General features: G+C 43.2%; 1 protein-coding gene across 3 annotated transcripts; it reads right to left on the bottom strand.

Moving 5' to 3' along the window:
- Nucleotides 1-1385: 1385 nt before the first annotated feature.
- Nucleotides 1386-14698, bottom strand: LOC128746129 (yemanuclein). 3 transcript variants are annotated; one of them, XM_053843187.1, is made up of 4 exons: nt 14133-14698; nt 10102-12774; nt 9879-10038; nt 1386-1946 (listed from the first exon to the last, which is right to left on the bottom strand). In XM_053843187.1, exons 1-4 carry the CDS (start codon nt 14385-14387, stop codon nt 1825-1827), a joined length of 3210 nt encoding a protein of 1069 aa, XP_053699162.1. In that variant the 5' UTR covers nt 14388-14698; the 3' UTR covers nt 1386-1824. The 3 variants fall into 3 exon arrangements, with proteins under 3 accessions (XP_053699162.1, XP_053699156.1, XP_053699168.1); XM_053843181.1 differs by lacking the exon at nt 1386-1946 and adding an exon at nt 2119-2440; XM_053843193.1 differs by lacking the exon at nt 1386-1946 and adding an exon at nt 9654-9779.

Below are 14698 nucleotides of genomic sequence, written 5' to 3'. Positions count from 1 at the left end.
CTGCAACCCCTAGGAGCATATGAGATTCCGTGATCATGGTACCGCTTTTCTGCTACCAATGTTATGTTGAACAGTAAATTCGATAGCCCGTCACCTTGCTTTAAGCCATCTAACGTCACAAACGATGTCTCACTCGCTATTCTGACTCTCGGCTTTGAACTATCAAGGGTAGCGCGTATCAGCCTAATCAATTTGGTTTGAAAACCATGTTCAACAATGCTCCACCGCAGCTCATTTCGTTTAACTGAATCGTACGCCGCCTTGAAGTCTATAAACGAATGGTGAGTCTGCAAGCTGAATTCCCGGAATTTATTGAGGATTTGTCGCAAGGCGAACAACGCCAGCAAAGATTTCCTGCAACGGCCTCAGTATATGAAGCAGGATGTGGGAGAGAATTTTGTATGCAGAATTGAAGAAAGTTTGCTGATTGCTGTATTTGAGTCGATGGCTTTTTTTGTAAAAAGGGCAACCAACCAACCTTCCGGTTTTCAAAAGTCCGGTACGGATGCTATCCAGCTACTCTGCCATTTTTCAGTTCTTTAGCTGCTTTTTAACCTTGTCACGTGTTGGTGGATCCATAGTCTGTCAATCATCCTCAACCGTTATCCTGTTTCTGCTGACAGCTCCATCTTGTTCACTGTTGAATAGTTCGTCGAAATATTGTTTCCAACACCTGGCCACCGCCGATCTTTCGGTAATCAGGTTCCCCTCCTTGTCATTGCACATAACAGGAGTTGGCACGGTCCGGTTTCTGATTCCGTTGAACGCTTTAAAGAAGCTTCTCGTGTCATGCTTCTCAAAGCAATTCTCCGCCTCTGAAGGAACTGGTCCAGTATTTTCGGCAGCTCTGGCATTTCGGTATCTCTCTCTGCTCAAGCGTGTTACAGTTGCAGTCAAACCTGTACTTTGAATGAATTGTGTAATTAGGCAGGAATTGGGCAAGTTCTTCTAATACCTGAGATCTATTAAGGCCCAAGTTCCATTGAAATTACGTATTAAATTTCATACGCTAGCACTGGCGTCTAACAAGCTCATTGACATAAAATTTTCCTTTCGAATCCACGAAAATTCAGGATTCATTTATCAACAAATAATAGTTAACACTTCGAGTTTGAGACACCGTTTTATAGCTGGTCGACAACAAGCTTCATTTGCTGTTTTTTTGCTCAGTAGGTAGCTATGCTCTTTCGATTACAGCGCCTCAGTGAAACAGAATTCAAAAAAGTGGTGTAATAGGGCAATTGTAGAGTAGACTATTATCTACAATATTGTTGAAGGAAGTATAGTATTATCTTTTGAATTTATGGCACACACGTTCCAGAGTTTTAATTTTTCAAAAGGGCGCAATTAAAAAACGCTTAGAAAGTCCAACTGATACTAATTGGAAATGATTTTTATTATTACTTTACCTCTCCCTAATCACTAGAACTTAACCGATAGGTAAATGATGATTTCGCGTTACACTTTTCATTGAATCAATTAGAACTTTTCGTTACATTATTATGAAACAAGAACATAAAATTAAATAATAACATAAAATTATTGGATCAAAGAAAAAGGAGTAACATAATTTAACAAAACTATCGTTTATTCTCCTGTGGCTTCGACGATGAATTCGGCTTACTTGTGTACTTGCAGTGTTTGCCTAACACCTTCCAGTGACTATTTTGGTTAATTTTTTGTTACGCCTATTGCTTCCGTATGTACAAATATCGTGGCTCTATGGATATATATTTATTCTTACGCACACACAAACACACACACAAACAACAGTAAATTCTAACAAACATCTTGGATGTCAGTGGCATTAGATTATTTCCAGTCCTAGTTTTGAGTCGCCTTTTTCGACGTGGCCGCCAACGCTTCCGGCTTCGACACATTCTCTGTTGACGCTTTGCTCGCTGGAGGGCTGGACAGGGCTCCGTTCAGCATGACGACGGGTTTTTCTGGAAGAACAACGTTATGTAACATTAGATGCGAGCTGGTTTTGGGGGGTGAATAAAAGTGTTTCCAAGCAAGTTAGAAGCGTTAATCACAAAATAATAGTAAAAATACTAAAAAAAGCGTGCAGACCAGAAATCAATTGTGTGCTCTTGAAAACTATGAAACAACAATTACCTCATCGAGAACGATAAATGAAATCATCCTTCGCAAACAAACAGCAACAGCGAGGATAGTGAGACTACTAAAGTAAAGTGTGAATATGACGCCTTGGAACGAATTGGCAAGCATTGCATGCATGCGCGGGTGAACAGTCTTGGTTTTTGTTTTGCTTTTTTTTTGTTCTGGGAAACACTAAACACACAGGTTCTTTACGGATAGGCTCTTTTATGAGACCGATCGTAGGTGTAGTTGGCAAGCAGGAAATCCTCATCGAAAATGCTGGGATTGTGCTGGCCACTGCTGCTGCTGGTGCTGTTGGGCGCAGTCGATGTCGAACCTGAGAATTGATGGAAGCTGTACTTCGGGGTTCCAATTTACTAATAGTTCTAGAGTCCTCTTTTGATCAGTAAGTATGTGCCAAAACGAACATCCAAAGTAGTAATTCGAGACTAATTTGAAGACTTTTGTATGATATATTATGGGAAGTTTTTTAAGCTGTTGAATTTGGGCAACTTTGAAACTTTTGCATCCTGTTAAAGAGGGTATAAGAGGGTAATGAAAATTGGAGAGCTAATAACTCAGCGGTTTACTGATCGATTTTCATTGTTTTAGCGCCAATTGATTGGAAAATCTTTTACGCATCGTGCCCAATAAAGAAAACTGTTAATTTTTAGGCGTGCACTTTTGAAAATTCATTTTTTTTTTTAGTAACGCAGACATCAGTTTGATAATTGTCAGTGCAGCTGCAAACAAACGTACGCTCGAGAAAGAGTAAATTAGTTTTTTCGCTCTTGAACAATTAGTCGAAATCTACTTTGCAAACATTTTCTACACGATTGCTCAATTTCCCAAACACAGACGATACAACTGTGCACGGTCTAACTACTTTATAGTTGCTTTTCCATTTTTTCGGGTTATCCAACTGGTCACTTAATAGCGTGTAAAACTCTGCGCTGGGCCCTTTTGTGATGTCAACAAAGCGTCAGGGAGACCTCAAACATTGGTTCTACTTGACGAGACAGGTAATGTCGCCCACTATAACACAGGTAGAGCCCCAAGCATAGCCGACACGCCTATGTCCACAGGCGGAGGCGTTCCGGCCCTGCGTGGATTCCACGAACTGACTCTGAGATCTCTCTGCCAAAGGCCGGAATGTCATATTTTCAATAAAATGATGATGAGAAGAAAAATGATAGATCGAATTTATAAATGTGCTTTGCCCTGGACATTTTGTACTACTTGAGTTGTAAAATGTAGTATAGTGAAGAAGTAGAAGATTCGTGAGCCAAACCAAACTATCACTATCGCCCACTGCCAATTTTCCAACACAAACAACCACAAACGAACCAATAGGAAAACAAATTTTGGACCGTTAGTGGCTATCAACTTATCAGGGCAATTTTTCATCTTACATGTCCCAGCTTTTGAGCACTGTCCCAAGACAGGTCTACAAAGTAAATGGAACACGACCTGGACGTTCGCGGTAGCCGACAGGAGCTTTAAAATATAGAGTCGCACCCGCCCTCCAACCCTCGAGTCCAAAGAGCCAGTGCGGAGTATCTATAACGGATCTCCGTCACCAAACCTCAAAAACCTACCACTAGAAATATTATTATCGATCTCGATCTCAAAATTACAGAATCGACATATATCATGTCAGCTTACCTATATTTTTAAGGTGATATCTGCTCGGACAGTGTCCGGTTAAAAGACCGGTTAGCGCACTCAGATCCACTTTATTCAAACTGATTAAGCTGTGAGTGATGCTTTTGAATGGCGTAACGAAACGCTTTGATTGTCGTAATGTTGGAGCAGCTCTACAGTTGGCATCAATCGTTGATGATTCTCAGACTTTGAGCCCAGCTTTTACGCAGGCTGTAGACACCCCGCAGATTGGCTCAGGTCCAACGAATTCAGTTGAGGAACTAATTCTCGCTAAGAGATCGGCCTTTTCATTTTTTTCTATACCGGCATAACTGGGTACCCAGTATAAATTAACATTGTTAGTTAAAGCCAATTGTCTTAGGGAGAGGATGCATTCCCAAACCAGCTTTGACTGGCAAGTGTATGCCTTTAAGGCATTTAGAGCTGCTTGACTATCGGAGAAAATACAGATATTGGCATGTTTGTATTTCCTAGTCAAGCAAATGTTTGTACAAGTTGATATTGGCATTGGAAGACTGTGGGCCACTGTCCCATTGGAATTGATATGTCGATTCCTGGTCCAGTAACCTCAGCTCCTGTAGATTTGCCAATTTTAGAACCATCGGTGTAAAACAGGAGTGATCCCGGACGAGTCTTAGGACCACATTTTTCCCATAATCTGCGATCGGTTTCGATTACTTTGAAGGGTATCGAAGTTTGTCCTAGTTTCCATCCAGTCTTCGTTCATGATTACCAGGGTGTGCAGTTAAAAATCTCGGAGGATTCGTAGGTGTCCATTGAGATCCCCATCTTGAAAATGTTTAACGCGCCTAAGCCTAAGAGCACCTTTTTCTGCTTCAACTTGTACGAATTGGTGCAACGGTAGAAGATATAAAAGAGCATCTAGTGCTTTGGAAGGTGTGCTGGTCATTGCTCCAGTTATTGAAGAGCACGCCATACGTTGTAGCTTTCCAAGCATTTTTTGAGCTGTTATTTGTGTAGTTTTAGGTCACCACAATACATCCCCTTAGATGTTTGTGACAGCTGTGATAGATAGGGTGTGCCCCAGAAACATTAATCTATTAATTATCAGAAATCCCCTTACTGGCTTTTTTCTTAAACGGAATAAAAGCACTTTCTGAACGACGCAACAATCACATTTGGTAAATTTTTACCCCGAGTCCCACTTGAAATCATAAAAGTATTTTCTTATATACCCACATTCAGAAGTAAACGTGATCGTTGTTCATTTAGTGATTAGTTAGAAAGCCCTACACCACGTCAAGGTTCAGTTTGATCGTGGGGACTTTATAGTTGCCATATATTTTGTTTAAAAATATTAAATTTACTAGAAATTTGTTGGTGGCGCTAATTTATGCAATTGTATGGATTAAATAGATTTTGAAATTAGCATTCTTGTACTTTCTCTCTGGTAAGTAAGAGTATGTTGGCAATATAAAATAGTTGGCCTATCAAAAATATATGTTGCCATAGCACTTGCCAAGTATTAACATATGTGTACTAAAGGATACGAAATATAGGAGTATACTCGATGACTTGGACGAAGTTGCTTCTGAATACGATAGTGAAGGTTGGTTGGAATCACCAACCGATCCGACATCATCAGGCATCCTTTCACGATAGCAAGGGCTTTACGGTTAGGATAGAATTGTCGTACAGAATCATCTTCGAAGCCGTTTGCGGCGAAAGGCCATCATCCTTGCTGGTTGTGCTAGATCGGATCTTCTCCTTTAATCCGTTCGAAGCCGACGTCTGTCAGCTTCTGTGGTTGGCCTAGTAACTTTGACTATACGGCCAGAATCGTTGCTCTCAAAGGTTAGTGGATGACGACTAGTCGCTGATTCACTTGTATCAAGAAACATGTACGTCAAGTTTGCTGAAGAACAGTCAAGGCGTTCCGGAGTTATGGCGCAACTCGTTAACTTTTATATACTTAAACCCCACGTATTTAAAGTTCTTTTATTTGAGATAGACAAAAATCCCCTCTCCAATTTTTTGATATTATGCAAAAAAAATCACGATCTTTCAAACGCAATCAACCGATTTTAATTCTGCTTGCATCTCTCTAAGATACTAACATTTGAAAACGGCCTAGCTTTATGACAAAATTTAATATAAGTGTAGTAGTATATACTTTAGCCAGTCATCTGAAGTGTTTTCCGAGAAATGCAAAATAAAAAAGTTATGGAGAAAAATCGCAAAATAGCAGGGTCACCCTAACTTGACTCAGGAAAATCGCCCTAATATGGGAACGGTTCGAGATAGAGGGATTCCGTCTTCTGCAATATTATTCAAAATACTTCAACCTATAAAATTGCTGAAGTGAATATCGTTCTATCTTGTTTCGTTTTGAAGATAATTTCTGGACCTTGGTTAATTATTTTCATTTAAGGGCTACCCTAAAATAGCTCATGCCAAAAAAGCGGCATCCTAAATCAAGATTTTGTTGCTCACACGTAAACAGTCTAAAATCAACGACTACTGAGTAAACAATGTTTTCCACCTAATTTGGCTTTCTGGATCATAGTGCATTGGTTGGTTCCACGGGGTGTCCTTCATCTTTACGAAGTTCCTTGCTTTTTTGGTTGGTCCGGATACGTTTTCACTGCTGGACTGATTTTCTTTCGCTTCTGGTTTGTTCGTCGCCATTGTTCTGTTCACGAAGAGATTCACCGTGCTGTGCAGATGCGTACGTTTCACCTAACACTGGTAATTCGTTGAGCTCCTCCAACGGTGCATACGCGTTTCTCGTTTGAAGAAACATTTTCTGATTACTGGCTTAGACATGAACATTTTAATGTTTTTTGTATGATCCTTTCCGGGCACTTTTCATCTAGCATAGAGTGATCTTCCGATTTGCAATGAGCACAACTTTGGCTTGTTTGGGCAAAAATTGAATTCTGCTCAAGCGTGATAGTACATACGCTTAGCTAAATTTTGTAGTAAAGATGTATACGATGTCGAAGTCGCAGCATAGGATAGTTAGCTCCCAGCTCCCACCGTTGTAAGCGGTCTGCTGTATGGAGCGGAATACCTTTCTTCGAACCAAAGATTCTCATCAAGGGTTGGCTGTCGATTTGCAGCGTGAACTTCCCACCCAAGATCATCCGGTGGTACTTCGTAACTTCAAACACCAACGTTAAGCCTTCCTTCTCCACTTGACTGTATCCAACTTCGATGACCTTCATGGAACCATCAGGGCCATGAAGGTCATCGAAGTTGGATACAGTTGGGGGAAACCGATGTACTGCGATGGCACCAACACCAACTTTCGATGCGTCTGCCGCGATGATGATTGCCATTGCCAGATTCGGGTCATGGTGTGAGTGGCAGGTCTGATTGTAGCATTTGTTTAATCTTTTCAAACGACTGCTGGCATGCTGAGGACCAATATAACTGGATAAATTTCCTTGAGAGTGCATCTAGTGGATGCCGAAGCTGATGCATTTGCCATATGAACTTCGAGTAAAAGTTCACAGCACGCAGGAAGAAACGAAGCCCGGATGTTTGATCTGACGTTCAAAAATGCGGCATTTCTTTTCCCGAAGATGGAATCCGTACTCTTGCAGTCTCGAGAAAAGTGCCATGAGACGTCGATGATGTTCTAACTCAGTTTCGCTGTATACCATAATGTCCAGGAATGATTCTATGCCGTCGAGGTCAGCTATCATACCGTTCATCCGCTATTGTAAATCTCCAGATGCAGACTTTACATCTAGTGCCAAACTGTTGAAGCTCTACTGATGGGTGTTGATCGTTAACTTTGACACGTCGTCTACGAGCACGTCGATGGGAGCAGTCCATTGTGAAAAATTGATAATGCTCAACTGCTTTCGGCACCAACCTTTGCTGTAGGTGTGAACGACGCTTTAGCTTGAACACGGGATGTGCGTCTTGCTTGAGGAGCAGTTTGATTTTCGTCTGCTTGCAAGATCAGAGAGACTCCTTGAATAGGCTCGGAAACGGTTGCAGATCACTGAGAGAGGTTGCGACCACAGCTCGAAGATTTCACTCCAGTCGAGATCGAACAAATTAAGGACCGGATATGTGGCTACTTGCCGCTTAGTTCGACTAGCCCCGTAACTGTCCTGTACTCTAACCTCCAGCTGTGAAGTCTGTCGATAAAGAAGGGTCAAGTCTTAGAAAGACGTTTAAGCTCAAGGCATTGCTTTTTCCTGTATGCTAGGGTTTTCCGGACACCGTTTTCGCTTGATTGGTGGTTGGTTGCAGCTCCGGTGATCCCAGGTTCGCCCAAGTGCCAGGTCTGTCTTGAAATGACGGTTATGTCGTATGTTGTGTCGAACTGCAGCCGAATTTGCAGTCCGCGGATAATGGCGATGATTCAGGAACTTCCTGCGGTCGCTGCTCACCTGATTGACTGCAAAAATGCCGCTCACAGTTCACTACATCTTGCTGGTTTTGTTTCTTCGATTGTTGGGCTTCACAGAGTTGCACTTGCAGTAATCTTTCTTGTGTCCAACTTTGTTGCAGGATTTACAGATGTGGCTCACAAAAGAACATTCACGAACGTAGTGCTGCTTGCTATCCTTTGACTGTGGAACAGATGGATTTGATACCTGCTTCTTCTGCTTGACGGCACAGACTGGTGCGATTGTCGATGATTTCTGTTCTACCATGGGGGTGTCATGTTTCAGATTCTGCAAATGTCGGCTGTGATACGGTTCAACTCGAAATTGTCACATCGCTTGTTCACTGCCGCTGCATACGTTACGTAGTCCTTCTCAGTGCGCTTCGAAAGCTGGAAGCGCTGGTATCATTCGCTAAACAAGGTGATCCTCATTCCGAACAGCTGCTTCCAGTTCTTCACGGTATCGAAAGAAAACTCAAAGGGATGCGTCGGCAAAACGAAATTTACGTACTTGTCGCGCACCGTCACACTTCGTAGATAGTAGGAGACGGACCTTAGTTAGCTGCATCGCCAAGTTTAACGTCGTTCTTCCGGAACAGGTGTTCGTATTTCTGGAACCATCGGTCGAACACACAGCTATTCTCGGGGTCGTAGCAAAACTCACGGATATTGAACGCCAATGATTCGGTAATAAACACGAGGCTGCTCGCCGGGCTGGTGCTTCTTGATTGCTGAAACGTTCTATCATTGAGCCATCAGACGAGCGTTTTGTTTCGCCATCTGCTGGATCTGCTGGAGAATAAGCTTGATGATGCCTTGTTTCTCGATTCTTGATTCTTTAATTCTCGCCGCCAAATTGTTACATTCGGAACACTTCCGGATGAATGAAAAGAATTCAAACTATTCAAACAAACTTATTATTCTGCTTGATTATTTGGAGGATGAAACATGTCTTAACAGAATTTTCACATTTGTTTTCTTATCGCCGCAGCAGGGGCTACTTCGATGGACGGTACGTCGCACAAAAGCCCAAATACAGCCTAGCTTGACTGAACAAAATTTCAGAAAAAAATTGGTTCTACAAATGTCCCATTATAACTTTTTCAAACTTTGTTCGTCTCAGACGGTAGTGTTAAATGAATTAAAATTGAGTTCAAGTGAATGAACCATCTCTGCTCTAAGCACAACACGTTACTATTCGGGAAAGTAGTAGGTAATTTCGGGAAAGCGGCTTTTAGGGGATAATTGGTATTCAGAAAAGTAGTACATTCAGGAAATCGGTTCATTCTAAGAAGTGGGTTTCGGAAAACTGGTTTTTAGGAAAATGTTATACAACCTCTAGTAGATGTATTATTCGAACGAATGAATGCGCATGACTAATTGAAACGGTCTACAAATCCATGCTTTGAAAATTATTCGCAAGATAAAAGAACAAAAAAAAAATACAGAAAATCACAACAGTCATAAGAAAAAAACGGTTACGTTTTTCACCGAATCCGAGCGTGCCATCGGGGGACGTGACGCTGCTACTACGTGTTAATGTTTGCTCGCTTGCTATACTGTGGCAGTGTAGAATGTCTTCGCAAGTGTGTGCTCATCGTCTACGATCTGGGCAAAAATTGGGCGAGCTGTGGAAGTTGAACTGAGCAACGACCGATGAAACGCACAATGAACGCATTAAAAAAGATGGTTTGAATGCAAACACAATCAATCTATGGACTAGCTACTGTGATGTACTTACTGTGATGAGATTGCTGTTGGTGCTGGGAAGCTGCCGGTCCCGGTGACTGGGTTTTGTGATTGACGGGTTCCGTCTTCTTCGAAGTTGATGGAAATATGTGCGCTGGTTTCGGACTGTCGCTCTTCAAACTAGCTTTGTTCATCGAGTTCATTTGAATTGCCTATTATATAGAGTGCAAAAAGTAGGAAAAAGGGAAGTTTAAGGTGACCGACCAATAACGAACCTGTAACTCTTGAAGTTCCTTCATAATTCGAATGACGTCAAGTTCTCCCGGTATGGAGGTAGCTTTTGGTGGCATACTGGAGTTGGATTGCATCAATCCCGCCATTGTGGGCAAAGCAAATGAACCGCTGGTACTGGCTGCTGTTGGTGCGACATATTTCGCTTTTTCTAAGTTGTTATTGAAGTTCGTTGCGGAGGTTGCTCCCTTGGAGAAACCGCCATGGATGGTGCTGCTGCTGCTGCTACTGCTCTTACCGGAGCTGTTTCCGATGTTTTTGTACTTGTCTTTGTTCAGCGAAGGCAAAGCCAAATTTAACGGATCCACTTTCTGCTGTACGGGTGAAATGCCGTGTTTATCTGCAACGTTGTACTCTCCGATGATTTCGATACTGCTGTCGCTGTCGTCGTCCAAGCTTTTGCGATCCTTGCGGCCAGTGCTGCTGCTTGGAACGATTGTTGTGGGAGTTGTGTGCGCCATCGGCGGTGATGGATCTTGGTAGGAAGATTGTCTGCGGGATGAAGATGCTGAAGATGCCGAGGACAGAGCCGGCGAATTTATCCGGAGATCTTTCGGATAATCCGATACTATTGTGGTGGGATTGATTGGCGATCTTTTGGCGGTACTTGGACCCACCTCTAGATTAATTATGTGTGTCTGTATTAGGTCCTCGTCAAAATTGAGAGGTGGCCGTGGTGGCTGCGATTGAGGTCGTGGTGGTTGTTGTTGTTGCTGTTGCTGCATTTGAGACAGCGGCTGAGGCTGTTGCTGAGCAAGCGGATGACTGGAATGTGAGGAACTTTTACTTGGTGGCGAACTGATGATGTTGATGATGCTGTGATCGGATGTTTTCTTCAGACCTGCCGGTGAAGTGCTTGGCGAAGGCTGGGTCATATTTGTGGCAGTTATAATTGGTGATTGTTGTGCCGGTCGAATCAGTTTCTTCTCATCGGTTTTCGGTTGTTTCACTGCTGGGGTTAATACTGCATCCGGTTTACCTCCTCCCGGTCCGTTTGTTACTGGTGATAGCACCGCAGAAGCTGTCACCGCCGACAGTTGAACTGTCTTCTTGACTTCCTTGTTGGCAGCTTTCATGTCGGCCTTTTTCCGACGGTCTAGTTCCTTTTGAAGTTCTTCGAACTTCATCCATCCGGTCGGCCAGAGTGGAACTACTGATTTTTTCAGGTAGCTGTTGACGTAGTCTTCCTCTGTTTCCTTTCTAGGACGAAGAATGTGGAAGGATTGCTTCCGTATGGCGGCTACTTCGAATAACAGTGTTCGAAGCTGATCATTCCAAGGGAATTTTTTCTTTGGATACTTAATATCTGTTTTTTCACTATTTTCGCTAGTAGTAGGCTGTGCGTTACGCAATTCGATTGCTTTCTGCCGCTCATTTTCATAGTTTGTTAGTACCTTCGGCATCAGCTCCGTCACCACATCTTCCAATTTATTGAGCGCCTTTTTAACCTTGTTATCCTCTTTCCTTATTCGGATTTTCTTAATTTTTACCATCAGTGTCTGCCTACTGACTTGCAGATGCAGTTCCAGATGTTTGTATATAGCATTCCGCGCACTTCCACCGCACATTCGAGAACTAACATCGATTTGCAGCAGAAGATCAGCAACAGTGGCATCGAAAAAGTTTAACTTGCCACTTGTGTTCTTTGCAATGTCCTTCAAACTGCTCAAGTCTTGCAATAAATGATCCGGCAGATTATCTGGCAGTTTAACTTCTTTAAGCTTTTTGCTTTCGGCTTCACTGTCAACCTTCTTTTCTGGCTCGGAAGCGGAAGCGCTGTCACTCTCAGAGTCATCTGATCCACTGTCACTGCTATCACTTTCACTAGAATCACTTCCATCGTCCGTTCCATCATTCTCACCATCCTCATCCGCCTCGGAAGTAGATCCTGAGCCGCTGCTTCGGCCACCCTTTTTTTCCTGTTCCATCTTTCGCAAACTGTCCCGTTTCGCTCGCAACATATCTTTCACTGTTGTTGTTTTAACCACTTTCACATCTTTTCCACCGACTGCTTCAGCATTTATAACTTTCGATTCTTTCTTCTTTTTCTTTTCCTTATTTGCCCCTGTGGCCTTACGATTAGCCTGTTTTTCTGCGGTCATTTTGACCTTTTTTACAACGTGACCGTTTAACCGTTTCTTCCCTAGCTTACCCCCTTTGCCTGCCGTGCTGTCAGTTCCACTAGTCGCACTACCAGCTCCCAGCTCATCTTTCTTTTTCGTAACCACTTTTTTTGGCACCGCTTTTGCCGTGTCCTCTCGGTCACTGCTGTCTTCACTGGACGATGACAACGCCCGCTTTTTTCGTTTCGGCATCCGAAGCGCATCTTCGGGCCGTTCAAAGTTGGACAGCTTTTTGAACTCCAACGGACCGGAATTGATGTAAAAACCACCGCACACGGTTTCGATCTCTTCCGGGATTATTTCGTCGTACGCTTCGGTATTATCTATGAAGGAATCCTCTTCGTCGTAGCCCGCGCCTCGGTCACAATAGTCCAGCTGCGTGGGCCGAGCAAACTTTCCACTGCTACTGTAGGCTGTCCCGGAACCGTACTTTTTCTCCAGTTCTCGTGCGATGCGTGCCACATCGCTGTTGTCGTCCGGTTCGGGAAGAAATCCATTTGCAGTACTCTTTTTCTCTATTTTGCGTTGCCGTTTCTACGAAGAAAAAAAAAACGGAATAAATTTGAATTAGCCAGTAGACGTGGGCCCTATTCTCACAGTAACCTCACCTAAATTTTTTAAGTGAGAGCACAATTTGCGATCCTCAGAATCACGTAGGTGACTCCGCTCACCTGGGTGACTGTGCAAATGAAATGAGGAGCTGTTAGGTGAGGTGAGAGTGACTGCCAAAATAGGGCGTGTGAGAGAAGTGAGGTGAGTGAGGTGACTGTGAGAATAGGGCCCGTGTACAGAATTCCCAAAATCGCCACGTATAGATAAGCTCACTCTCTCACACACAAACAACTCACTTTCTCTCACACACAGCTCACTCTTTTCTCACACACACACACACACACACACACACACACACACACACACACACACACACACACACACACACACACACACACACGCACTCGCACACACACACACACACACACACACACACACACACACACACACACACACACACACACACACACACACACACACACACACACACACACACACACACACACACACACACACACACACACACACACACACACACACACACACACACACACACACACACACACACACACACACAACACACACACACACACACACACATCACACTTAGCTCCTCTCATCACACTTAGCTCCTCTCATCACACTTAGCTCCTCTCATCACACTTAAATCGCTCTCATACGCACAAAGCTCGCTCTCATACGCACAAAGCTCACTCTCTCACACGCAAAGTTCTCTCTTTCACATACAAAGCTCTTACACTCAAACAGACGAAGAACGCATAACCTCTTGTAGTCACTAAATTACACATTAATGATGCACAAAATACTTATGGCGCATTCGTTAAGTTCATTTGTTAACCCACTCAGAAAATACTTAGGTTAAAATATACAGAAATCACACAACTCGAATGTCCACAATCATTTGATACAAACAACTAGTATGTTTTAGTAGACTTTACAAGATTTGCACAAATCATCGCATCAACAGTGTAAACTTGAATGAACTTTTAATACTGGTTAATTTCGCTTTTAATTAATATATTCAGCCAAAACAAATGATAAGACTGCACACATACTCCGATTCAGTTCAGTTAAATAGAAAAACAGCATGGCGACATAATGCTTGTTTTCTGCACTAACTACAAATCCGCACACCGTGTATTGTCGATTTACTTCGCAAAAACACACCTTCATGCCAAAAAGAAAAAAAAACGCAACACCATCCGCCTATCGGTAGTGCAATTCGATCAAGTCCTTCGTACGCAAAAAAAACGTCTCCCGCCACGGTTCCGGCCCACCACCACCACCATTCTCCCGCCTGTTTCTTGCCGACCACTCACCTGCTCTTCGCGTACGAGCTTCGCAAAGCTGAACTCCGGGAAGCTGTTCTCCGTGGGCTCGAACAGTTTCAGCTCCAGGCGGACCGTTTTGCGGTCTTTGCTGCTGCCGCTGCTACTGCTGGTGCCGCTCTTCGAGCTGGCCAACGCACCGGAGAAGAAATTATTCGTGTTTTGGTCTGACCCACTGCCACCGAAGGGACTTTTCTTTACCGCGTCACCGATCGTCGTCAGTGCCACACGTTTCATATCCGACATGTTAATAATTCTTTTTCTCTACCCCGCTTTCGGCTCTTCACGGGGAACACCGCCAGCGAAGAATGCTTTTCTAGCAGAAGCAACCAAAAGTAGATAGTACCATTGCCGTTCGAATTCTTTGCGATTAACTCTCACTTTTTGCGAACGCTGTGCACTATTGCAAAAACAAAGCACAAGTTTCACTGGTCGGCCAGATTATTCAACCTTTTGCAGCAATTTGCATGTAATGAAATCTAACCAAGCAAAGACATAAATTAGACACATTGCAATTTAAAAAGCTGACCTGCGAAAAGATTCGAACACTACGTTTT

The sequence above is a fragment of the Sabethes cyaneus genome, chromosome 1 (genome assembly GCF_943734655.1).
Source record: "Sabethes cyaneus chromosome 1, idSabCyanKW18_F2, whole genome shotgun sequence".
Taxonomy (NCBI): Eukaryota; Metazoa; Arthropoda; class Insecta; order Diptera; family Culicidae; genus Sabethes; species Sabethes cyaneus.
The sequence above is the reverse complement of the archived record's forward strand: the minus strand, read 5'-3'. Positions and strand labels throughout refer to the sequence as shown.

Excerpts from the sequence above, each read along its gene's own strand:
- LOC128746129 (XM_053843181.1), bottom strand. The coding sequence starts at position 14,387 with ATGTCGGATATGAAACGTGTGGCACTGACGACGATCGGTGACGCGGTA. Across the intron at positions 12,775-14,132 it reads AGCTCGTACGCGAAGAGCAG|AAACGGCAACGCAAAATAGA; the intron begins GTGAGTGGTCGG and ends TTTTCTTCGTAG. Across the intron at positions 2,441-9,878 it reads CCAACAGCAATCTCATCACA|GTTCGACATCGACTGCGCCC; the intron begins GTAAGTACATCA and ends ATCAATTCTCAG.